Source organism: Caretta caretta, chromosome 8 (genome assembly GCF_965140235.1).
Source record: "Caretta caretta isolate rCarCar2 chromosome 8, rCarCar1.hap1, whole genome shotgun sequence".
NCBI classification, from domain to species: Eukaryota; Metazoa; Chordata; order Testudines; family Cheloniidae; genus Caretta; species Caretta caretta.
The window spans coordinates 35,345,767-35,370,894 of NC_134213.1; the positions used below are offsets into that span (position 1 = coordinate 35,345,767).

Sequence of the window (25,128 nt, forward strand, 5' to 3'; positions counted from 1 at the left end):
AAAAGGAGCAACCTCAGAATTGACACTGCCCAAACTCAAGTACAGTATGCATTAATGAGACTGCATTTTTCTGGGGAGTTCTTGGTAACTTGGTCAAGTCACTTCCAAGACAAAAAGGCCCAAACACAGCTTTGTTTGTTTGCCTGCACTTTCCAGCAGCCTCCTGTCAACATCAGTGGGAAATGACTGGACAAATTTGAAAGGACAGCAGTCTTCAGGGTGCATTTAGGGCACAGGGCCAAATATCTTAGGGTGCAATGTGAGTGTAGTCATTTAGCCCATTCCACGTAGATTTCCACTGCCTCACATTTTAGGTACCCCAGGGCAAATTATAGAATGTGGAATTCTGAATAAGGGGTGATCCTGGTTCCACTTTCTTCAAATGTTTTGAAACTGCCCTGCAGTCAGGAGAGCTGTGTGGAGCTAGCCTCTCTGTCTCCTCCGCTGGTTTAAACCATATTCTTCTTTCTAATCTCCTTGGCTCCTCTCTTTGCATCTTTAGAATTGTTGCCCTGGATGAGGAGAAAGCAGCCAAGAAGGGAGGGTCACACTCCATCTGACATGCCTCTCCCTCCTTCCACAGTTCAGTTTGTCCCTTCCTTCTTGGTTTATTAAAAACCCTCTTTCCTTCCTCTCTTAAGGTCTGGGGTTTTTATTCTCTGCATTAAGAACAATGAAGTTTGTAGAGTTTAATTCCTAAAGATAAGGTTTAGAGGCAGAGCATATGTGCCTATGTGCAGGACTGAAGTGTGAGTCTCTTGGATCAAAGGGCACAGAGGCAACAGGAAGGACTGCCTATTCTGGGAGCAGCCAGTTTCACTTGGGATTGACACAACTCAAAAGACTCAGTGGGGGAGTCTCTTGCTGTCTGCCAGACATGCAGGCTGACATCTTGTAGTAACAGTGATAAGAATTTTGGGGCAGCTTGAAAAACAAACGCCCCATGGAAAAGGACAGAATGCGAGTCCAACCTCAGCGAGTTCCAATTACTCTACCCCCAATAGGGGTGCCATTTAGGAGGGGCAATTTCCTCCTTCCCCCATGAAGCGCCTCAGCCCCAGCTGAAGATAAAGGAAGCATGTAGCTGAGGGCAGGCAGAGGCAGAAAGCAAAGCTCTCCCACAGCAGCTCCTCCTTGGCATCATTGTCCTTCTGCATTGCACTGGGGAGAGACTAAGGACTAAAGCTCATCCGCCTGGGCTCCCGACCATCGGGCTTGCCAGTATCTTGGAGCAGGAGCCATCTGCTGCTGGCAAAGCCTGTGCGGTGGGTACCTTCCTGCATGCTGAACAGCCTGTCTGCCAGGCATCTGTCCCGTTGAAGGGGTACAAGGGAGCAAGTGCTGGGAAAGGCAGGCAGCAAAACCCCCAGAAGTTCACTGAAAAGTCTGGAAACTCCACCCCACAGGCAGCAGGATAGGGAGCAAGCCGCCCACAACAGGAGGGGTGGTGAAACCTTATCCTGCCTGTTCCTGCTGAGCTGACGGGGAAAGCTGTCTCTGCTAAGGAGGTGGGAGCAGATACAACCCACAAGAAGCCTGACAGTCGCCTTGTGGCACAGGATTCACGTATTCATGTGATGTTCTTGTGATCTCTCTCTGAAGGAGTCCCTCAATCTCACCACTGCCTCTGTTCCAGCAGTACAGTGACTGGATTCGTACTCCTACCTCACTAGCCCCTAAAACATGCTTTAATCAATATGTGTTCCCTTTTGTGACCAACGCCAGACTGCTGGCCCCTCACTTGGAGCTTGCCAAGAAATGGATGGCAATGCAAATGCACAGCCTCACGTTTTTTTCTTTCCTCCACCCCCAGTTATTTTATCATTAGATCTTCACTTTTGTTATCTTGTCAAACAGCAACTGAAGTTCAAGTTTTTCTGTCACATTTTTCAAATGAAAGCACAATATGTTTTATGTCAAGGGCTTAAGACGTTTGTTTTTTGTTGTCGTTGTTGTTGGAGTCTTGCACTAAGCCAGGAAGGTATTGGGATGAAAAGAAGGTTTTAAAAAGTATGGTGTGAGCACTAAATTTCATGCTTTTATGTTTTAAAAACTGAAGATGGGTGATCCTGCATAGTCATTGCAGAGATATCTGGCAAGCAGCTGTAGGAGTAGACTGCTGTGTGACTGCACTGCTATCTGGAATTAATAATATTTTACTGTATTTGTAGCCTGTATGGTCTGAACTTTGCTGCTTTATAAGCTTGAAAGTTAGGTTTTATTTGGCAGTGGGTCCTAGGTGCAGATTGCTTAGCTTTAAAAGTTTCCTGTTTGTCCTGTGTTGATAATTTTGTTTTAGAAAGCCTATATAAATTATTATTAACAATATAGGAAATAACCACAACAAATGAAACAGACTGATTTTTACCTTTTATCCTTCAAAACATCCAACAGCTGCCAGGGGCCAAAGCAGCCCCTAGACTCCTGCAAGAAGTTGCCCCCCCGAAATCTGAAATGACCCCCGTTCTTTAAAGGGAGCAAACCCAGACCTTTCAAACACTGGATTTCATCCGAAGTGAATGCTTTGTGACTATGCCCCTCCTCTCACACATGCTCCAGTTTGTCACCTAACCAACAACTCTCAGCATTGGGAAGGCCCCAGTGAAGGAGGAGACAACGTGTGACAATGCCCCAAAAGGAGGGGGGAATTTTGTTGCAAAACAGCTATTTGCTTTTTAAATGACAAAACTGCAAGGAGGCAAATGCCTAAACCCTCAAACTCAATTTATTCCTGATTAACAAAGCAGAACCCCCGTGGGCTGAGCGTTCAGTACTGCTGGTTTCTTTCCCACCTACTTGTTCCAACTCCCCTTAAATATTCCTCCACAGTCATGATAAGCCTTTTGAGCCAGCAAGGATTGAACACCAAGCTAATACTATTCCAGTACCGGCATGAGAGAACTGCTTTGGATTGAAAGGAGGGTTTGCAATGTTTCCCTGACACCTATTCATCCAACTGAAAAACACCTGCAGTCCACAAACCCAAGCCCATGGATATCGAATTTACACTGGTGTATAAATCAACCATCCACATCCTACCATTCAAATCAACAATACCTTCGCAACTCCAGAACTTTTGCAGGTTCCTTTGCTGCTGCCATCCTGAGGACACAGGTCTCATGCCTTACAGCTCCACCTAGCTACGGCTCCTTTCCCCAAAAAAACAACTAGCGGTACTTGGGGGGCTCTACTCTCCCACAAGGGAAAATCCCCCACCAGCTCTCCATCCCGAATTGGCCTGCTCTCTTGGACAGCATTTCTGCTTGCGCTGGATGAACAGGCAAGTGGGTTTTCCCCAAGCCCTGATTAGAACAATGCTAGACATTCCCCACTCCTTCCAGGGCTAACCAGGTTGTTCTGTAATGCTCCAGCTCCTGCTGGCTTAGAAGGTGCTAATGCTACTAGCCCACTCTATGAAAGTGTTTTAAACCAGATGGTGAGCTCTCTGGGGCATAGCCTGTCACAATGGGGCCCTGCTCCTTGATGGTTTTGTATTATGGTAGTGCCTAGGAAAACCAACCAATAAAAATTGAAATAGCCCTAGTCCCTTAATTCCAAAATGATAATGCTTTCTGCAGAGAGCGGATAGGAAAAGTTGGTGAATTCTTTATTAAGTCCAACATCCCTCTACCTCCCCACCCCAAGTAACCTAGATCAGATAAACAGTTTTTTAAAAATTGGACTTACGATTTGTAGAACAGGCTGTACGGTGGATTAGTGGCCATCAGCTGAGTTATAACTGACACAACTATGATCACCAAAACCGGCAGCAACTGAATAAATGCAGAGTACGTATTCTGAAATGGACAACCATAGTGAGTGGATGATAAAAGTTAGAGATGGGAATAAGACCTACTAGCTCATAAAAGGCAGGATGCAATGCTGTCTCTAGGTAGAGAACGTATCAGATGTTAAACAGACAACAAGAACAGAGACTACACTTGAGTTTACAGAAGAAGTGTGACATTTACATTTCAAACTAGTTAAATTTCAGAATTACCTTTATTAGAAAAACACTTTAATAACTTAAATTTCAAATAAATAAGTTTTCTCCAAATCAAATTTTTGCAAAGTTTCTTTAATGCACAATTCCATTTATAAGTCAAATATCTTTTCCCTCATAAAGTATGTGCACACTGTGCTGCCAGGCGGCAATGCAGTTCCAGGAACACCCTGCTTGGATACAGTTTACATCTACCCTGTAGATGCCCTGTAGTTTCTAAAATTTACAATTTTTTTTCTCAAATCCCATAAAATACTTAAGATTTATTTTCTACCCAATGACTGAAACTTTTAAGAATAAGCAGGTATAAATACACCACATATAGAAGATGGGAGTTGCCTTGCCGGGGGGGGGGGGGGGGTCAGTGAACGAGCCAATTCAATTAAGGTGGAAGTGGCCCATTCTCAACAGTTGGCAAGAAGGGGTGAATACCTAGGGAGGGAAAATCACTTTTGTAGTGCTAATGAGGCCAATGCAATCAAGGTGGCCCATTTCAAACAGGTGACAAGAAGGTGCGAGTATCAGCAGAGGGAAATTAGTTTTTGTAGTGACCTATCCACTCCCAGTCCCAGCAACTACATACCACAAAACAAAAACACTAACCCAGGAACCAATCCCTGCAACAAACCCCATTGCCAACTCTGTCCGCATATCTATTCAAGGGACACCATCATAGGACCTAACCACATCAGCCACACCATCAGGGGCTCGTTCACCTGCACATGTACCAATGTGATATATGCCATTATGTGCCAGCAATGCCCCTCTGCCATGTACATTGGCCAAACCAGAGAATGTCTCTACGCAAAAGAATAAATCGACACAAATCAGACATCAAGATTTGTAACATTCAAATATCAGTAGGAGAACACTTGAGTCTCCCCGGACACTCAATAACAGACTTAAAAGTGGCAATTCTTCAACAAAAAATATTCAAAAACAGACTCCAACGAGAAACTGCAGAACTAGAATTAATTTGCAAACTGGACACCATAAAATTAGGCCTGAATAAAGGCTGGGAGTGGATGGGTCACTACAAAAACTAATTTCCCCCTTCTGATACTCACACCTTCTTGTCAACTGTTTGAAATGGACCACCTTGATTACACTGGCCTCATTAGCACTACAAAAAGTGATTTTCCCCCCGCCGTTGGTATTCACCCCTTCAACAGTTGAGAATAGCCCACTTCCACCTTAACTGAATTGGCTCATTAACACTGACTCCCCACTGGGTAAGGCAACTCCCATCATTTCATGTGCTGTGTATTTATACCAGTCTACTGTATTTTCCACTCCATGCATCTGATGAAGTGGGTTTTAGCCCACGAAAGCTTATGCCCAAATAAGTTTGTTAGTCTCTAAGGTGCCACAAGAACTTCTGGTTGTTTTTCCTGATACAGACTAACACAGCTACCACTCTGAAACTCTTAAGAATGTTACAGGTTAATAAACAATACACAGTGTAGTTTGGAATTATATACGTGTATTTTCTTTTATTTGTTTGAATATGTTTTTCAAAGTAAGTGAATTTAGTGCAAGTGAAACAGTGTTGGCTCTAGGGACAAAAGTCTTCTGTTACTCCATAAAACAAACCGCCCAGACAGTAACAGCATAAGTTTCTTTTTACATTGTCTTGCCCACCTGCCTCAACTTTGGCCCTTACGGGGAAGAGCAGAAAGCAGTCTGTAGCTATTCAGTCCTTGGTGTCTGTATCAAGATTACCAACAAGAATGCTCACTGCAACTGCATGTGATATGAACACTTGTCTGTCCACACCACAAATGTATTTTCCATTAGGCTACACAACTGACATTGGATGGTAATGATTTTCAGCCACTACTGATCCATTTCAACTGATGAAAGACTGTAGCTCTTTTCTGAGCCCTCTCGCAATAAGATACATGTTGGAAGTAGCAAATAAAGAGACAAGTACAGTGGTCCCACATAAAAAGTCCTTTCCGATTGTAAAAATATTACTGGTTCTAGAGACATTCCCCATTTTAAGAACTGTAGAACCTCAGAGTTACGAACACCTCCAGAATGGGTTGTTTGTAACTCTGAAATGTTCATAACTCTGAACAAAACATTACGGCTGTTCTTTCAAAAGTTTATAACTGAACATTGACTTAATACAGCTTTGAAACTTTACTATGCAGAAGAAATATGCTGCTTTTAACCATCTTAATTTAAATGAAACAAGTACAGACACAGTTTGCTCACATTGTCAAATTTTTTTTTTAAACTTTCCCTTTATTTTTTTTGGTAGTTTACATTTAACACAGTAGCGTACTGTATTTGTTTTGTTTCTGCTGCTGCCTGATTACATATTTCTGGTTCCAAAAGAGGTGTGTGGTTGACTGGTCAGTTCATAAGTCTGGTGTTTGTAACTCTGAAGTTCTACTGTATAGGGAACATTGCTGAAACCAATATGATCTTGAAGTGCACCCACTGTAGCCATGATCAATATTTAAAGCTAACAGCTTCCTCCCACGGTACCTGAGGCCTGTTCTCGTCCTCCTCTTTGTCCTGCATCCAGGCTCTCTCATTTCGGTGTCGTCGCTGATAATAGTGGGTGTCTGGTGTCACATTTGAAAACATATGAATATTTCCTGTTTTAAAAAAACCCAAAGAGGTGAACTAGCCATTTTCATTCAATTGCAGGTATCTAATATTCCTCAGAAATTCTAGCTGGCTATACCATCTTACAGTAAATGGCCTGAGTTACCAGGCATAGTCATGAAAGGCCAGATTGTAAACTTCAAATAATACAACTCAGAACTGAAATTCCAAAACAGCACATGGGAGCTAGCCAGTATGCAGCATGTTGGTGTATTGGTGTGCCAAGAGAAAATGAATGTTTTTAAAAAAAAAAAAAAAAAAAAAAAAAGGAAAAACACCACCACAAAAGGCAAAGCAAAACTTGGTGCAAAACCATCTCAGTTAATTTTCTAAAAAAAACCAACAACCAGAGACTCATTAGGGTTTTTATACTGCAACTCTTGCTTTCACATGAGTTTTAACATGTCCCATTGAGAGACTATTTTGCGTGGGAACCTGAGGCTCCAAATATAAGAAATAGGCTTTATCATTCAGTCCATAAATTAGGCTGCTCTTAATTACTAAATTTGCCCTTCTGTAATCATTTCTGTTCTCTTTCTTTGAGCTCTTTATTGCCTCATTAAGGATTTTGTAATGAGAGAAGAGATTAAGGAGAAGTACTACTTGATAAAGAATACAATTCAGGATTTCCTTTTCTTGTAGGCTAAAGAGAGACACAGTATATAGCTGATTTATTTTAGAACTTCTAAGATGGGGGAAGAAAGAAGCACAAGCTATTTTGATCAGAATGATGCTGTTAAAAAGCTCTACCAATTTTTAAAGCTATGAATTTTACATCACATGAACACCGGAATAGCTATGCTCTTTCCTTTTTAATTCAGAACTGTTTTGTAGTAGAGGCTTCAAATTCAAAATGTTTGTCCTAATCAGAATCATAGAAATATGACTCCATCTTTAAGCCCGCATGAAATTAATATAACTTTACACTTCTATAACATCCCTCATTCAAGATTCTCAAAGTACTTTACAAACATGGACAAGATAACGTTGTTCCAAGACACTGAACTTAAAATAAATTCTTGACTTTTATTTATTAAAGTCTAAATAACAAAATGCCCATACACAAAGCTTGAGGCACCCTGCCAATTATTTACAACAGCATAATGACCATCCAGCAGTATTAAAAAAAATCCCATTGATACCATAAACTCAGCCTACTTGCAGCATTCAAACAAACAGTAACAAATTAATTCAGGGCAGGTCTACACTCTGGGCGTTACAGTGGCACAGTTACGTAGACGCTTCCTATATCAGCAGAAGGGGTCTTTCTGTCAATGCTGGTAATCTGCCTCCCTGAGCGGCAGCAGCTAGGTTGATAGAAGAATTCTTCCGTCAACCTCGCCGCATCACACTGGAAGTATGGTCAACTTAACTATGGCATTCAGGGGTTCATCTAAAAGTGTAGACCAATAGGGCTCAGTTGGCCAGCAAATGGAAAGGAACAGAAATGTTCCTTTCCATTCCCTTATGCCTCTGGGTCCATATCTTCAAAACCCGAATGGCTTTTGTGGCATGCACAGAAGGACATCAAGTTCAGAATATTTCAGACAAAGTGGAGGGAGCAAGTTCCAAGATCCCAGGACCCTCACGCAGAATGCCTTACCAGCATAAGAAAAAGTTAGGTATGGAACTTTAGTTTTGCTCATCTCCAAAGGTTTTCAACTCCGATACCCAAAAAGACTATGCTGCAGCTTACAACCGTTTTGGTGCACATGGGGTTTGTGCATGGGCACCAAAATAGCTGGATGGATTTTCCTCAATTAAAGAGAAAAATAACCTTTGAGCTAGGAAAAGGTACAGAAAGTTCATCTCAAAAGTGAGGTGGAAGTTACGATTTGGTTTTAATTTAATTTAATTTGGTTGGAGGAAGTTATGATTTGGTTTGAATATCAAAACAATTTTAAACTTTAAGCTTGAAGTAGGCAAAGCATACACAATTTCTGCTTTGCAAAAGAATTGCAAGGAAGATGTTTAGTTGTATAGCAAACGGGAAGAAAAAAATGTTCTAAAATCATAGCTATTTAGTTTTAATAGGGAGTTGTAATGAAAATCCCTGTGCTCCCTTATTTTTCTTTGCCACAGAATCTGTAACACCCTCATTTAGGCCTTGTCTACACTAGAGTTTTTTTGATGCAAGTTACACCAATGATCAAAAAATGGTATAGTTACATTGCTTTTGGATGTTCACACAATGTTCCTTTTGTTGGTGGGGCACATCCACAGCTTTAGCATCCACAGTGAAAGCAGTGCTCTGTGGGTAACTATCCTACTTGCCACCTTCTGCAGCTAGGAACTGTGGAATGGTGGAGTGGATCACAGTGCATCATGGGTGCGGGCTCTATGTCCCATGACTCATTTTTCCCTGTCCCATCATTCCATGAGGTTCATAGAATCACAGAATAGCAAGGTTGGAAGGGATCTCAGGAGGTCATCTAGCCCAAACCCCTGCTCAAAGCAGGACCAATCCCCAATTTTTGCCCCAGATCCCTAAATGGCCCCCTCAAGGATTGAACTCACAACCCTGGGCTTAGCAGGCCAATGCTCAAACCACAGAGCTATCCCCTCCCAGGTTCTGACTGTTTTTCATGGCATTTTTCAATGGCCCCTGTTTACTGTGTGCCCAGAGCCTGCACTGCTCTCTACTGTTGTGGTCACTGTTATGACCACATCACCGCTGGTCATGCAGTATATCATAAGCACCCAATCTGAACAGGAATCAGAGGTACCTGACCTGCTGTGCGCCATGGAAAGAAACACCACCAGACTACTTTTGGCATTAATGGAGCAGCTGCACACAGTGGACTGTTGCTTCTGGGTTCAGGAAACAAGCACTGACTGGTGGGATCGCATCATTACGCAGGTCTGGAATAACGAGCAGTGGCTGCAGAACTTTCAGATCATAGAATATCAGGGTTGGAAGGGACCTCAGGAGGTCATCTAGTCCAACCCCCTGCTCAAAGCAGGACCAATCCCCAACTAAATCATCCCAGCCAGGGCTTTGCCAAGCCTGACCTTAAAAACCAAAAAAGAAGGAGATTCCACCACCTCCCTAGGTAACCCATTCCAGTACTTCACCACCCTCCTAGTGAAAAAGTTTTTCCTAATATCCAACCTAAACCTCCCCCACTGCAACTTGAGACCATTGCTCCTTGTTCTGTCATCTGCTACCACTGAGAACAGTCTAGATCCATACTCTTTGGATCCACCTTTCAGGTAGCTGAAAGCAGCTATTAAATACCCCCTCATTCTTCTCTTCTGCAGCCTAAACAATCCCAGTTCCCTCAGCCGCTCCTCATAAGTCATGTGTTCCAGTCCCCTAATCATTTTTGTTGCCCTCCGCTGGACGTTTTCCAATTTTTCCACATCGTTCTTGTAGTGTGGGGCCCAAAACTGGACACAGTACTCCAGATGAGGCCTCACCAATGTCTAATAGAGGGGAATGATCACCTCCCTCGATCTGCTGGCAATGCCCCTACTTATACATCCCAAAATGCCATTGGCCTTCTTAGCAACAAGGGCACACTGTTGACTCATATCCAGCTTCTCGTCCACTGTAACCCCTAGGTCCCCTTTTCTGCAGAACTGCCACCTAGCCATTCGGTCCTTAGTCTGTAGCGGTGCATGGGATTCTTCCGTCCTAAGTGCAGGACTCTGCACTTGTCCTTGTTGAACCTCATCAGATTTCTTTTGGCCCAATCCTCCAATATGTCTAGGGCCCTCTGTATCCTATCCCTACCCTCAAGCATATCTACCTCTCCTCCCAGTTTAGTGTCATCTGCAAACCTGCTGAGGGTGCAATCCAAACCATCCTCCAGATCATTTATGAAGTTATTGAAAAAACCGGCCTGAGGACCAACCCTTGGGGCACTCCACTTGATACCGGCTGCCAACTAGACATGGAGCCATTGATCACTACCCGTTGAACCCGACAATCTAGCCAACTTTCTATCCACCTTATAGTCCATTCATCCAGCCCATACTTCTTTAACTTGCTGGCAAGAATACTGTGGGAGACCGTGTCAAAAGCTTTGCTAAAGTCAAGGAACAACACGTCCACTGCTTTCCCCTCATCCACAGGCCAGTTATCTCGTCATAGAAGGCAATTAGATTAGCCAGGCATGACTTGCCCTGGGTGAATCCATGCTGACTGTTCCTGATCACTTTCCTCTCCTCTAAGTGCTTCAGATTTGATTCCTTGAGGACCTGCTCCATGATTTTTCCAGGGACTGAGGCGAGGCTGACTGGCCTATAGTTCCCAGGATCCTCCTCCTTCCCTTTTTTAAAGATGGGCACTACATTAGTCATTTTCCAGTTGTCCGGGACTTCCCACGATCGCCATGAGTTTTCAAAGACAATGGCCAATGGCTCTGCAATCACATCCGCCAACTCCTTTAGCACTCTCGGATGCAGCGCATCCGGCCCCATGGACTTGTGCTCATCCAGCTTTTCTAAATAGTCCCGAACCACTTCTTTCTCCACAAAGGGTTGATCACCTCCTCCCCATGTTGTGCAGCCCAGTGCAGTAGTCTGGGAGCTGACCTTGTTAGTGAAGACAGAGGCAAAAAAAGCATTGAGTACATTAGCTTTTACCACATCCTCTGTCACTAGGTTGCCTCCCTCATTCAGTAAGGGGCCCACACTTTCCTTGACTTTCTTCAGATGCGGAAAGCCACCTTCCTGGAACTGTGTGCAGAGCTTACCCCAGCCCTGCGTCGCATGGACACCAAAATGAGAGCTGTCCTCTTGGTGGAGAAGCGTGTGTGGATTGCTGTGTGGCATCTGGTGACTGGGAAGTCCATCGTTGGGGCTGCATTAATGCAAGTGTGCAGGGTCCTTAATCACATCCTGCTACAAAGGACTGACACTCTTGGCAATGTGCGTGAAATACTGGATGGCTTTGCGGCAATGGGATTTCCTAACTTCAGTGGGGCGACAGATGGCACACATATTCTAATTTTGGCCCCGGACCATCTTACGATGGAATCATGGTGGATATTTCACGGATGTCAATGTGGGGTGGTCCAGGAAGATGCATGCTGCACACATCTTCAGGAACACTTGTCTTTACAGAAAGCTCCAAGCTTTCTTTCAAGACCAGAATATTCCAGTGGGGAATGTTTAAATGCCCATAGTGATCCTGGGAGACCCAGTGTACCCCTTACTCCGATAGCTCATGAAGTCATACATGGGAAACCTGGACAGCAGTAAGGAGTGCTTCAACAATAGGCTGAGCAGCTGCAGAATGACTGCTTAATGTGCCTTTGGCAGACTAAAAACACACTAGCACTGTCTTTATGAGTGGTTAGATTTAAATGAGAAAAATATTCCCATGGTCATAGCAGCCTGCTGTGCGCTCCATAATATTTGTGAGACTAAGGGTGAAAAATTTCCCCTGGAGTGGAGCATGAAGGTGGATCACCTGATTTTGAGCAGCCAGATACCAGGGCAATTAGAGGGGCACAATGAGAGGCTATTCAAGACACCATTTTGATATACTCCTGGCGCAAGTGCTCGAGGAGCCAACTAGGGGGGGCGCTTTTCTTGACCTGCTGCTCACAAACCGGGTAGAATTAGTGGGGGAAGCAAAGGTGGATGGGAATCTGGGAGGCAGTGACCATGAGTTGGTTGAGTTCAGGATCCTGACACAGGGAAGAAAGGTAAGCAGCACGATACGGACCCTGGACTTCAGGAAAGCAGACTTCGACTCCCTCAGGGAACGGATGGCCAGGATCCCCTGGGGGACTAACTTGAAGGGGAAAGGAGTCCAGGAGAGCTGGCTGTATTTCAAGGAATCCCTGTTGAGGTTACAGGGACAAACCATCCCGATGAGTCGAAAGAATAGTAAATATGGCAGGCGACCAGCTTGGCTTAATGGTGAAATCTTAGCGGATCTTAAACATAAAAAAGAAGCTTACAAGAAGTGGAAGGTTGGACATATGACCAGGGAAGAGTATAAAAATATTGCTAGGGCATGTAGGAATGTTATCAGGAGGGCCAAATCGCACCTGGAGCTGCAGCTAGCCAGAGATGTCAAGAGTAACAAGAAGGGTTTCTTCAGGTATGTTGGCAACAAGAAGAAAGCCAAGGAATGTGTGGGCCCCTTACTGAATGAGGGAGGCAAACTAGTGACAGAGGATGTGGAAAAAGCTAATGTACTCAATGCTTTTTTTGCCTCTGTCTTCACTAATAAGGTCAGCTCCCAGACTGCTACGCTGGGCATCACAAAATGGGGAAGAGATGGCCAGCCCTCTGTGGAGATAGAGGTGGTTAGGGACTTTTTAGAAAAGCTGGACGTGCACAAGTCCATGGGGCCGGACGAGTTGCATCCGAGAGTGCTGAAGGAACTGGCGGCTGTGATTGCAGAGCCATTGGCCATTATCTTTGAAAACTCGTGGCGAACGGGGGAAGTCCCGGATGACTGGAAAAAGGCTAATGTAGTGCCAATCTTTAAAAAAGGGAAGAAGGAGGATCCTGGGAACTACAGGCCAGTCAGCCTCACTTCAGTCCCTGGAAAAATCATGGAGCAGGTCCTCAAAGAATCAATCCTGAAGCACTTGCATGAGAGGAAAGTGATCAGGAACAGCCAGCATGGATTCACCAAGGGAAGGTCATGCCTGACTAATCTAATCGCCTTCTATGATGAGATTACTGGTTCTGTGGATGAAGGGAAAGCAGTGGATGTATTGTTTCTTGACTTTAGCAAAGCTTTTGACACGGTCTCCCACAGTATTCTTGTCAGCAAGTTAAGGAAGTATGGGCTGGATGAATGCACTACAAGGTGGGTAGAAAGCTGGCTAGATTGTCGGGCTCAACGGGTAGTGATCAATGGCTCCATGTCTAGTTGGCAGCCGGTATCAAGTGGAGTGCCCCAAGGGTCGGTCCTGGGGCCGGTTTTGTTCAATATCTTCATAAATGATCTGGAGGATGGTGTGGATTGCACTCTCAGCAAATTTGCGGATGATACTAAACTGGGAGGAGTGGTAGATACGCTGGAGGGGAGGGATAGGATACAGAAGGACCTAGACAAATTGGAGGATTGGGCCAAAAGAAATCTGATGAGGTTCAATAAGGATAAGTGCAGGGTCCTGCACTTAGGACGGAAGAACCCAATGCACAGCTACAGACTAGGGACCGAATGGCTAGGCAGCAGTTCTGCGGAAAAGGACCTAGGGGTGACAGTGGACGAGAAGCTGGATATGAGCCAGCAGTGTGCCCTTGTTGCCAAGAAGGCCAATGGCATTTTGGGATGTATAAGTAGGGGCATAGCGAGCAGATCGAGGGACGTGATCGTTCCCCTCTATTCGACATTGGTGAGGCCTCATCTGGAGTACTGTGTCCAGTTTTGGGCCCCACACTTCAAGAAGGATGTGGATAAATTGGAGAGAGTCCAGCGAAGGGCAACAAAAATGATTAGGGGTCTGGAACACATGAGTTATGAGGAGAGGCTGAGGGAGCTGGGATTGTTTAGCCTGCAGAAGAGAAGAATGAGGGGGGATTTGATAGCTGTTTTCAACTACCTGAAAGGGGGTTCCAAAGAGGATGGCTCTAGACTGTTCTCAATGGTATCAGATGACAGAACGAGGAGTAATGGTCTCAAGCTGCAGTGGGGGAGGTTTAGATTGGATATTAGGAAAAACTTTTTCACTATGAGGGTGGTGAAACACTGGAATGCGTTACCTAGGGAGGTGGTAGAATCTCCTTCCTTAGAGGTTTTTAAGGTCAGGCTTGACAAAGCCCTGGCTGGGATGATTTAACTGGGAATTGGTCCTGCTTTGAGCAGGGGGTTGGACTAGATGACCTTCTGGGGTCCCTTCCAACCCTTATATTCTATGATTCTATGATAATAAGCACCAGTAATGTGTTTTTCTATACACAGCACTCTGCCATGCTTTATTTATTTGCCACTTTGCATGAAAATGTTGATGATTCCTGACCAGGATTTGTACTCAGCAAACGATCAAATTGCACTGTGTATTAATTCCAGCTGCAACAACCGCATATAGGAGACAAAGACTGGTTATCTTTCAGAGAGTATGTTTTTATTAAATACCAATTAAGTAGATAACAGTGAAGGGCAGTATAGGTGTGTAAGTCCAGCTATAATTCTGGAAGCTGTCCGAAGGGATGAAGTAAATAGGGTATTGAACACAGGCCAGGAAGTTGCAAGGAACTTGTGGAAGGCATTTGGGAGAACATGGAACACAGTTCTGTTATATCGACAGTGTGTAGACACTGTGCTTGGTTATGCAGGGAGGGCGAACACGCATGTGTTCTGCCTGCAGCGTGATTATGGACTTCAGCATCTCTGTTTGCTCCTCCATCAGTTTTATCATCTGCTCATGGCCCATTAAAATTTGCTCCTGGCTCTCCTTTCTGTCCTGTCTGTCTATTTTAAAATTTTCCTTTAAAGACTCGCTCTATACCCTGCGTTCTTGTTTTTCAGTCTCCGAGTATTGGAACACCTCTTGAAATATGTCCTCCTTGCTCCTCCTTGGTTGCGTCCTTATCTGGCGGAGGTGCTCCGCCAGTGTGTAGGGGGTTCCCCTGACAGCCAAGTCTACAGAAGCACAACAAACAGAAGCATGCACACACAGCATCGAATCATTGTAGTAAAATACACCTCTTATTACATATGAATGAGTTTCTCACTGTCCCTTGGCAAGCACACAGTTCCACTAATACCCTAACCATGGTGAGTTTGGCTGGGGGGGGAGGACGTTCAAGATGGGGCAAAAGATCTAGGAAGTGTTTTTTTAAGGGGATCATTGCAGGCAACTAGGGACAATATTGTAAATTCTGCCACCATTTTCCACAGGTGGGGGGTCACTGAAGCAGTTATCTCACTCCTGAAGTTAAGCAACAATGCATCTGCTGCATGCGTGTGGCTTCAGACTGGGTCCATATGCTGCTCACCTGTGTGCTGCTTTGGTCCCTGCACAGTGATTGCTGATTGGCGCAAGAAAGTTTCCTACAATGGGGGAAGGAATAAAGCACCTCTGCCAAGGAACCTTCGGCAGAGGATTGAAGGGACCTCTAGGAAAGTTTCCTAGAGAGTTCTCTGGAGGCTTCTCGTGATGTTTCGGTGTGTATTAACACAGTGTTCCACCACCCTACTTAGCTGCACTGGGGAATGTGAAGCACACACAAACACAACTAGCCTAGTACATTGCTATCCCTTCACCCACTTCTGGAATATACAAAGCAAAGGACAGCTCTACCTCATATAACCAAGCAGCAACAACTCAAGAAGATCACTCACCAGAGCTCTCCTCTCCTGCATCATGTGCACCAGAGACGGACTGCTGGGACTGGCTAGACCTCTCTGGAGTGGAAGAGAGGTCCTGACTTGCTGCACCACCGGATGACCCTGCCGTGTGCTCCACATTGTTCTCCAACTTGACCTCCTCGTCCATGACTCTGTCCTCGGGGTTGAGTCTGCTGTCTCTAGCCCCACTGAAGTATCCACAGGGCTCTTGGGGTGGAGGCAAGGTTGCTGCCAAGTATGGAGTCCAGCTCCTTATAGAAGCGGCAGGTCTCCAGTGCAGGACCAGAGCGACGGCTTGACACCCTTGCCTTCTGGTACGCCTCCTTTATCTTCCCACGGCACTGATGGGTATCGCATTTGTAGCCCTTATCCAACATGCCATGAGAAATCTGACTGTAGGTATCCAAGTTCCTACAGCTGGAGCGGAGCTGGAACCGCACAGTGTCCTCTCCCCACAGAGCCAGCAGATGCAACAACTCAGGTGTGCTCCAAGCGGGAGAGCATTTGCTGCATGGTCTGCTGGAAAGAGGTGATGTGAGCTGTCCAGGCCGAGCAAACAGGAAGTGGAGTTTCAAAAATTCCTGGGCATTTAAAGTGGGAGAGACAGGTGCTTGTGTACCTGAGTTCAGGCAGCAGAGTTTGAACTGCTGACCAGAGTGGTCAGGACGGGCATTGTCGGACACCTCCTGGAGACCATTTATAGTGACATAACCAAGCACAGTGTCTACACACTGTCGATATAACTTTGCTGCAAAAAGCTCTATGCCTCTCACTGAGGTGGTTTTATTTTGTCGTCAAAGCAGGAGAGTTTTGTTGGCAGAAGGAGCATTCTAGTGTGTACACCTCCACTGTTTTGTTGATGAAAGCTGACTTTTGTAGACAAAACTCTGTAGTGCAGACAAGGCCTTTGTTATCTGTCAAGAGCTTAACTCGGTACTCTGTTTCACCTGTTATATCACTGACATCTAAATTCCTCCTGCAGTTTCAAATGCTGTTCCATTTCTTGTTCTAAACTGCTGTATAATGTTGCTGGGTGCTGTTGAATAGCTGCCACATGCCAGAAGTGGTTGTTTTTCAGTAGTGGATAAAGTGATTCGTGTAAGCAGGTGCAACTTTCAGCAAAATCAATGGGAATTGTGCCAATACTGGGTTTGGCCCAGAGTTTGTAAATTTGCTGGTAATGTTTGTTGAGTACTTTAGGATTCTTTTAGATGAATGAGGCTATATTAAATCACCATAATTATAATCAGTATAAGTAACATAGATCCCTCCTCTGCTTTAGGTGTTAGTGATCACTGTGATGTTTGTATGACACTTTGAAGGTGAAAAACACAACACAGATGCTAAATACTGTGTCATCAAGAGATCGCTGAACTCCAATCTTAGCAGGGAAAATACCAGGGCATCTTTAAAATGTATTATTTTCTACCCAAGTCCGCATGTGTATTCCACTAATCATTTGGAAATCTCCGTTTTTAGTTATTTTAAAAATGCAGGAGCCCAAAAGATTTGGATTCAGATACGCACACAGCACTGCTACAAGTCTTGAATCTACGGGTATGTCCACATGTTGAACAGGAGGTATAAATTCTAGCTTGAGACACACCCGCACCAGCTCTGATCAAGCTAGTGTGCTAAAAACAGAAGCATAGCTGCGGTGGCGCAAAGGGCTAGCTGCCCTGAGTGTGATCATGTCCAGGACCCTAGGTATTTACTTGGGTAGCTAGCCTCTCCCCAAGCTCGAAGTGCAGTTGTATCCTATGCCCAGGTATGTAGAAGACATGTGGTGACGCCTTCCAGTGAATCTGAAGGTAGACCTATGACCTTTTGTTCTTTATTTCTGCAGTTTACAAGCCAAATGTATGGAGCTTTTCCTTTCATATGCATCTGTGGTTATGGATCGATGCAATACTCTATTGTACCTGGAGCGCTCACAGCAGCTGTTGTGGCACATCTGCATTTACTCAGTGTATGTCTACACTGGCAGAGTTACAGCGCCGGCAGTTACATCGCTGCTCAGAGAGCGCTGAAGGGAAACCACTGTTATGTGTTCACACTGTCAGTTGCCTGTGCAATAGTGTGTTCACACTTGCAGCACTTGCATCGGTATTCAGAAAGGTGCATTCTGGGTAGCTATCCCACAGAGCATCTCTTCCTCTTCTGCCGGTAGGAGTTGTGGGAAGGTGGAGGGGGTCACGGGTCATCCTGGGTCCTGTCCAAATGCCCCGTGATGCATTACTTCGCATCCCAGCAATCCCTGTGCTTCTGTCCACATTTGGTGCCATCTTTCAGTGGTTTGTGTACTGCACGCTCTGCAGGAATGGATCCCATACTGTTGTCCAATATGCTGCTCGCTCTCACTAACAAGACATGAGTGGCAGTGGAGTTATTCCTTAAACTACAAAGGCAAGAGGAGTTCAACATTGACCTCGCCATGCGTACTATCTATAACATGAGATTGCTTGTGGCATTCTCAGAGGTGTTGATCACAGTAGAACGCTGGTTTTGGGCTCGGGAAACAAGCACTGAGTGGTGGGATCACACTGTCATGCACGTCTGGGATGATGAGCAGTGGCTGCAGAAATTTTGGATGAGGAAAGCCACATTCATGGGACTGTGTGATGAGCTCGCCCCATCCCTGCGGCACAAGGACACGAGAATGAGAGCTGCTTTGCCGTTGGAGAAGCGGGTGGCAATTGCACTGTGGAAGCTGGGTACTCCAGACTGCTACCAATTGGTCGCTAACCAGTTTGGAGTGGAAAAGTTGACTGTTGGACTTGTGTTGACAGAAGTGTGCAGGGACATTAACCACATCGTGCTACGAAAGACTGTGACTCTGGACAACGTGCGTGACATTGTGGATGGCTTTGCACAAATGGGCTTCCCTAACTGCGGAGGAGCGACAGATGGCATGCATATTCCAATTCTGGCACCAGACCACCTAGCCACCAAGTACATTAATCGGAAGGGGTATTTCTCTATGGTTCTCCAGCCGCTCGTGGATCACCGTGGCATTTCACGGACGTTAACACAGGCTGCTCTGGAAAGGTTCATGACTCACACATCTTTTGGAACACTGGCCTGTTCAGGAAGCTGCAAGCAGGGACTTTCTTCTCGTACAGAAAGATCACCTTAAGGGAAATCGAAATGCCCATTGTGATCCTGGGAGACCCTGCCTAGCCCTAATGCCGTGGCTTATGAAGCCATACATGGAGAACCTTGACAGCAGCAAGGAGTGGTTCAACAAAAGACTGAGCAAGTGCGGAATCACTGTTGGGTGTGCTTTTGGCCGTTTAAAGGCCCTCTGGCACTGCCTATATGGGAGGCTGGACCTGGCCGATGACAATATTCCTATGCTTTTAGCCGCATGCTGTACACTCCATATTTGTGAAGGGAAGGGTGAAAGCTTCACTCAGGGCTAATTGCTGAGGCTCAGTGCCTGGAGGCTGAATTTGAACAGCCAGAGACAGGGTTACTGGAGGGGCGGGCAGCGTGGGACCATAAGGATCAAGAATGTCTTGAGGCAGCAATTTGAAGCTGAAAGCCACTAATATTTGTTGCTATGCTCGGGAGTGCAGTGCTTGTGAGGCTAGGAGGTCATTGTGACTGGTGCAGATGATGCGCTGTGAAGGTTTAAGAAAATTGCCTGTTGCTTCGCAGGGCTTGGTTTGCTTTCAATTAATGGAATAAAGATTGCTTTCAAACCAAAACAATTATTTTATTAAAAAGCAACAACGGGAAGGGAGAGACAAACAAAAAAAACCACATCAGCTGTAGAGAGTGGGGGAAGGGAGGGTCCCAGGAAAAGGTGGGGTCCGTGGATGGTGAAAGATTTGTGTATATCCAGGTGTCATATACAACCTTGTCTTTTGGAGTATAGCGCAGCGGGTACTGTAGTTCAGCAGGGCTAAACTGCAGAGGGACGGGTGTTGTCTGCAATGGGTACTGGGCGTCCGCAGGGCTGGACTGTGACAGGGCAAGAGTGGAATGCAGAGGGTACAGTCTGGAGCCAGGAGGTTCATAAAACTGTGTTGGCAGCGTCTGGGGGTGCATGGGAAAGAGTTTTGCAACAGTGGTTGCAGGGGAGGGTGGGTGCACAGCTGCTTGGCTTACAGTGCTAGTAGCACCTGGAGCATGTCCGCTTGGCATTCCATAACCTTTAAGAGCCGCTCCGTGGCTTTGTTCTGGCGCGTCGTGTTCTCCTTTCGGTTCCTCTTCTCGCTGTCCCGCCACTCCTTCAATTCTTGTTTTTCGGCCATGGAATGTGTCATGACATCACAGAAAATCCTCTTTAGTTCTTCGTGGCCACTTTCTAATTCTGCGCAGCTGTTCAGCTGGCAATAACAAAGAGGGAGGCTGAGCTCCCAAGGTCATCTCTGTGAAGCCAAAATGCAACATTTTACAGAAACATTTATTGTTTGCAATACACAGACCACTGATTCAGTCATTTAAAACAACCACTATTCACGTACCTGTCACTAACTGGCTGACGCCAGGCAAGCACACTTGAGACACAAGACCCCCAAAATGGTGAGTAACCTCAGGGGCAGGGAAAATCAGTGTTCCAGGACCATACTGTAGACTGGGCATGTGGCTCTCGGGGAGAGCCAGCATTGTAGCAGGGGCTTTACAATCATTACTGTCCCCACATTTTCCACAGGCTGTGTTCATTATGGAAGATATCTCACTGCTTAGGGTGAGCAGGGATTCAAGGGAGGATCTTCGCCAAGACTGCGGCTTCCGGCCTTGGCCCTTATGTGGTCCCACAGTGACGGCAGATTGGGGTGGGAAAGTTACCCTTAATGGGGCAAGAAACAAAGCAGCTCGGTCAAGGAACCTGTGGCAGCGGATTGCCCAGTATCTCCATGAGAGTTTCCTGAAGAACTCTGAGGCAGATTCCTGTGAAGTGAGGGAGTCAATCAACACTGTTCCATCACTTAGACAAGGCCTGTGGTGGTATGTGCATCATAGACACATGCCTGCTTTCTGCAACCCTCCTGCCCCCAACAACTCGCTTCAGCAATTTCCAAAATCAAAGCCACTTACCAGGGGCCTCCTCTCCTGTTTGCGCTTCGCCAAGTTTTGACAGCTGTGAATGGTTAGCTTACTCCAGAGTAGAGAAGAGCTCCTGGCTGCATGCATCTCTGACTTCTGAGTTGTCCTCTGCCTCTCGGTCTCCCCGCAATACATCCTTGTCCAAGATTTCCTCCTCCTGGCTCAGTCCACTTTTGACTGGCATGCAAGCCACCGAAGTATCTACAGTGGCCTTTGCAATGGAGATGGGGGTCACCACTGAGTATCGCGTCCAGCTCTTTGCAGAACGGGCAGCACTAGAGCAGCGGTTTGTCTCCCACGGCTTATGGTAGGTACTCCGCAGCTCCTTCACTTTGACCCTGCACCGCAGTGTGTTCCGCTCATGGCCCCTTTCTGTCATGAAATCTGACCGTAGATCTCATAATTCCTATGGCTGCAGCGCAGTTGGGACTGGACAGCCTCCTCTCCCCAAATGCTCATGAGGTCCAGCAGCTCAGCACTGCTCTAAGCAGGGGATAGCCTAGTGCGTGGAGCAGGTATGGTCACCTGGAAAGATGCGCTGAGACCACTGTATGCGTCACCGAGCAAACAGGAAGGGAACCTTCAAAATTCCCAAGGAATTTAAGGGGCAGGGCTCATGGTTGGTCACCTGAGGGCAGGGCCGTACAGTTCAAACTGATGACCAGAGAGGTGAGAACACGCGTTGTGGGACACCTCCTGGAGGCCAATCGCAGCAGTGTAATCGACCAGGGTGTCTACACTGGCACCGCGGCACTGTAACCCTGTAACCGGTACGCCTCTCGTCGGGGGTGGTCTTTTTACAGCGCTGCAACTGCTCAGTTTCTGCGCACTAAGTGGCTTGGCAGCGTGTGCACCTCGGGAGTTACACTGCAAAAAGCTGCTTTACTGCGCAGAAACTTGCCAGTGTCTACAAGGCTTCAGTGAGCTGTCTATGACAGTAGCACTACAGTTAATGTGGTTGGCAAGCACACTCCTGATCCCTGGAGATAAATACCGCCTCCCCATCTCCAAACCATTTCTGGCTTCAAGCAACAGGGAGAGAGAAGAAGCAGTTTTACCAACTACAGCTGGAGTTAAAAATGTGGCCCACAAGGAATTCAACCTGCCTCAGCCCTTCCTGCATTAGTGGTTCTCACCCCTGGAGCTCAGCACTGGTTAGGAACTTTCAGGAGAGGCAAGAAGACACAGGCAGGGGTTGGTAGTGTGCTGGCTGGCCACACCAGAGCAGCAACAGCATGAGTGGTTCACTGAACCATGTGGGAATGCTGTTGAAGTAGCACATGTGAAGAAAGCAAGGTTAGGGTAGGTTTTCACATTCTGAAAATCTGAAGTCAACAAACTCAATTTAAAATTGTGTATCTCAGGAGTTTTGCTAGACGTAAAAAGGAAGAAGTGAGAAAAGTAACAGCAACTGTCACTTTAGTTATCAGGTTTTACTATTCTGAAAAGTACAGTTAGGCTATGTCTACACTACAAAGTTAAGCTGACGATCATCCACCGCTGTAATTAAACCGCTTTTGCACATCCACATAATGCTCCTTGTGACAGCAGAAAGTGTCCACAGTTAGTGCTATTGCATCAACAGAGAGAACAGTGTATTGTGGGTAGTTATCCCACTGTGCAACTCACCACCAGCCGTCACTCAGTGGTCCATGATGCAGTTCTCTGTCCAATCATTCTATGGGCTTCCTACTACATTTTGCACCACTTTTCAACAGCCCCTGTAAACTTCCTGCTCATCTCTGTCTGAAAGCAAGGATCCTGGACTGTTCTCTTGTATTGTAATGAGCATTATGAACACAATGTGGCTGATCCTGCAGTATTTTATGAGCTACGAAACTGATGACACCGTGGTGTCTGCCCCCGTGTGCCATGGAAAGAAACAATTCCAGGCTGATGTTGGCATTCATAGAGCAGCTGCACACAGTGGACTGTTGGTTCTGGGCATAGGAAATAAGCACTGAGTGGTGGGATTGCATCGTTATGCAGGTATGGGATGACGAGCAGTGGCTGCAGAACTCTCAGATGTGCAAAATCACTTTCCTGGAACCGTGTGCGGAGCTCGCCCCTACCCTCTGGCACAAGGATACCAAAATGAGAGCTGCCGTAACGTGGGAGAAGCAAGTGGTGATCGCTGTATGGAAGCTGGCAACTCCAGACTGCTACCGATCAGTTGTGAAACAGAGGTCTACCATGTGGGTTGTAGCGATACAAGCGTGCAGGACCATTAATCTCCTCCCGCTACAAAGGACTGTGACTCTTGGCAATGTGCGGGAAATAGTGGATGGCTTTGCGACAACGGATTCCCTAACTGCAGGGTGTGATAGATGGCACGTATATTCCCATTTTGGCCTCAGACCACCTTGCAACGGAGTACATCAACAGAAAGAGCTATTTTTCTGTGGTATTGCATGATGTGGTGGATCATTTCACCGACATCAGTGCATGGTGGTCCAGGAAGGTGCATGACACACATGTCTTCAGGAATACTGGCCTGTACAGAAAGCTGCAAGCAAGGACTTTCTTTCCAGACCTGAGGAGTCTAACTGCGGATGTGGAAATGCCAATAGTGATCCTTAGGACCCAGCCAACCCCTTGCTCCCATGACTTATGAAGCCATACACCAGAAACCTTGACTGCAGCAAGAAGCACTTCAAGAACAGGTTCAGCAGGTGCAGAATGACTGTTGAATGTGCATTTTGCTGATTAAAGGGTCGTTGACGCTGCTTTTTTGGCAGGTTAAACCCGAAAGAAGAAAATATTCCCATGGTCATAGCAGCCTGCTGTGCTCTGCATAACATTTCATAGAATCATAGAATATAAGGGTTGGAAGGGACCCCAGAAGGTCATCTAGTCCAACCCCCTGCTCGAAGCAGGACCAATTCCCAGTTAAATCATCCCAGCCAGGGCTTTGTCAAGCCTGACCTTAAAAACCTCTAAGGAAGGAGATTCTACCACCTCCCTAGGTAACGCATTCCAGTGTTTCACCACCCTCTTAGTGAAAAAGTTTTTCCTAATATCCAATCTAAACCTCCCCCACTGCAGCTTGAGACCATTACTCCTCGTTCTGTCATCTGCTACCATTGAGAACAGTCTAGAGCCATCCTCTTTGGAACCCCCTTTCAGGTAGTTGAAAGCAGCTATCAAATCCCCCCTCATTCTTCTCTTCTGCAGGCTAAACAATCCCAGCTCCCTCAGCCTCTCCTCATAACTCATGTGTTCCAGACCCCTAATCATTTTTGTTGCCCTTCGCTGGACTCTCTCCAATTTATCCACATCCTTCTTGAAGTGTGGGGCCCAAAACTGGACACAGTACTCCAGATGAGGCCTCACCAATGTCGAATAGAGGGGAACGATCACGTCCCTCGATCTGCTTGCTATGCCCCTACTTATACATCCCAAAATGCCATTGGCCTTCTTGGCAACAAGGGCACACTGCTGACTCATATCCAGCTTCTCGTCCACTGTCACCCCTAGGTCCTTTTCCGCAGAACTGCTGCCTAGCCATTCGGTCCCTAGTCTGTAGCTGTGCATTGGGTTCTTCCGTCCTAAGTGCAGGACCCTGCACTTATCCTTATTGAACCTCATCAGATTTCTTTTGGCCCAATCCTCCAATTTGTCTAGGTCCTTCTGTATCCTATCCCTCCCCTCCAGCGTATCTACCACTCCTCCCAGTTTAGTATCATCCGCAAATTTGCTGAGAGTGCAATCCACACCATCCTCCAGATCATTTATGAAGATATTGAACAAAACCGGCCCCAGGACCGACCCTTGGGGCACTCCACTTGATACCGGCTGCCAACTAGACATGGAGCCATTGATCACTACCCGTTGAGCCCGACAATCTAGCCAGCTTTCTACCCACCTTATAGTGCATTCATCCAGCCCATACTTCTTTAACTTGCTGACAAGAATACTGTGGGAGACCGTGTCAAAAGCTTTGCTAAAGTCAAGAAACAATACATCCACTGCTTTCCCTTCATCCACAGAACCAGTAATCTCATCATAAAAGGCAATTAGATTAGTCAGGCATGACCTTCCCTTGGTGAATCCATGCTGGCTGTTCCTGATCACTTTCCTCTCATGCAAGTGCTTCAGGATTGATTCTTTGAGGACCTGCTCCATGATTTTTCCAGGGACTGAAGTGAGGCTGACTGGCCTGTAGTTCCCAGGATCCTCCTTCTTC

At 46.1% G+C, this 25,128-nt stretch overlaps 1 protein-coding gene across 1 annotated transcript in view; it reads right to left on the reverse strand.

Moving 5' to 3' along the window:
• Positions 1 to 25,128, reverse strand: part of DNAJC18 (DnaJ heat shock protein family (Hsp40) member C18) — a 49,188-nt gene that overhangs the window by 16,727 nt on the left and 7,333 nt on the right. Inside the window, exons 5-6 of the mRNA XM_048861259.2 lie at positions 6,500 to 6,612; positions 3,688 to 3,797 (exon numbers count right to left, since the gene is read on the reverse strand). Coding sequence (XP_048717216.1) covers positions 3,688 to 3,797; positions 6,500 to 6,612 — 223 coding nt within the window. The remainder of the gene's footprint in view (positions 1 to 3,687; positions 3,798 to 6,499; positions 6,613 to 25,128) is intronic.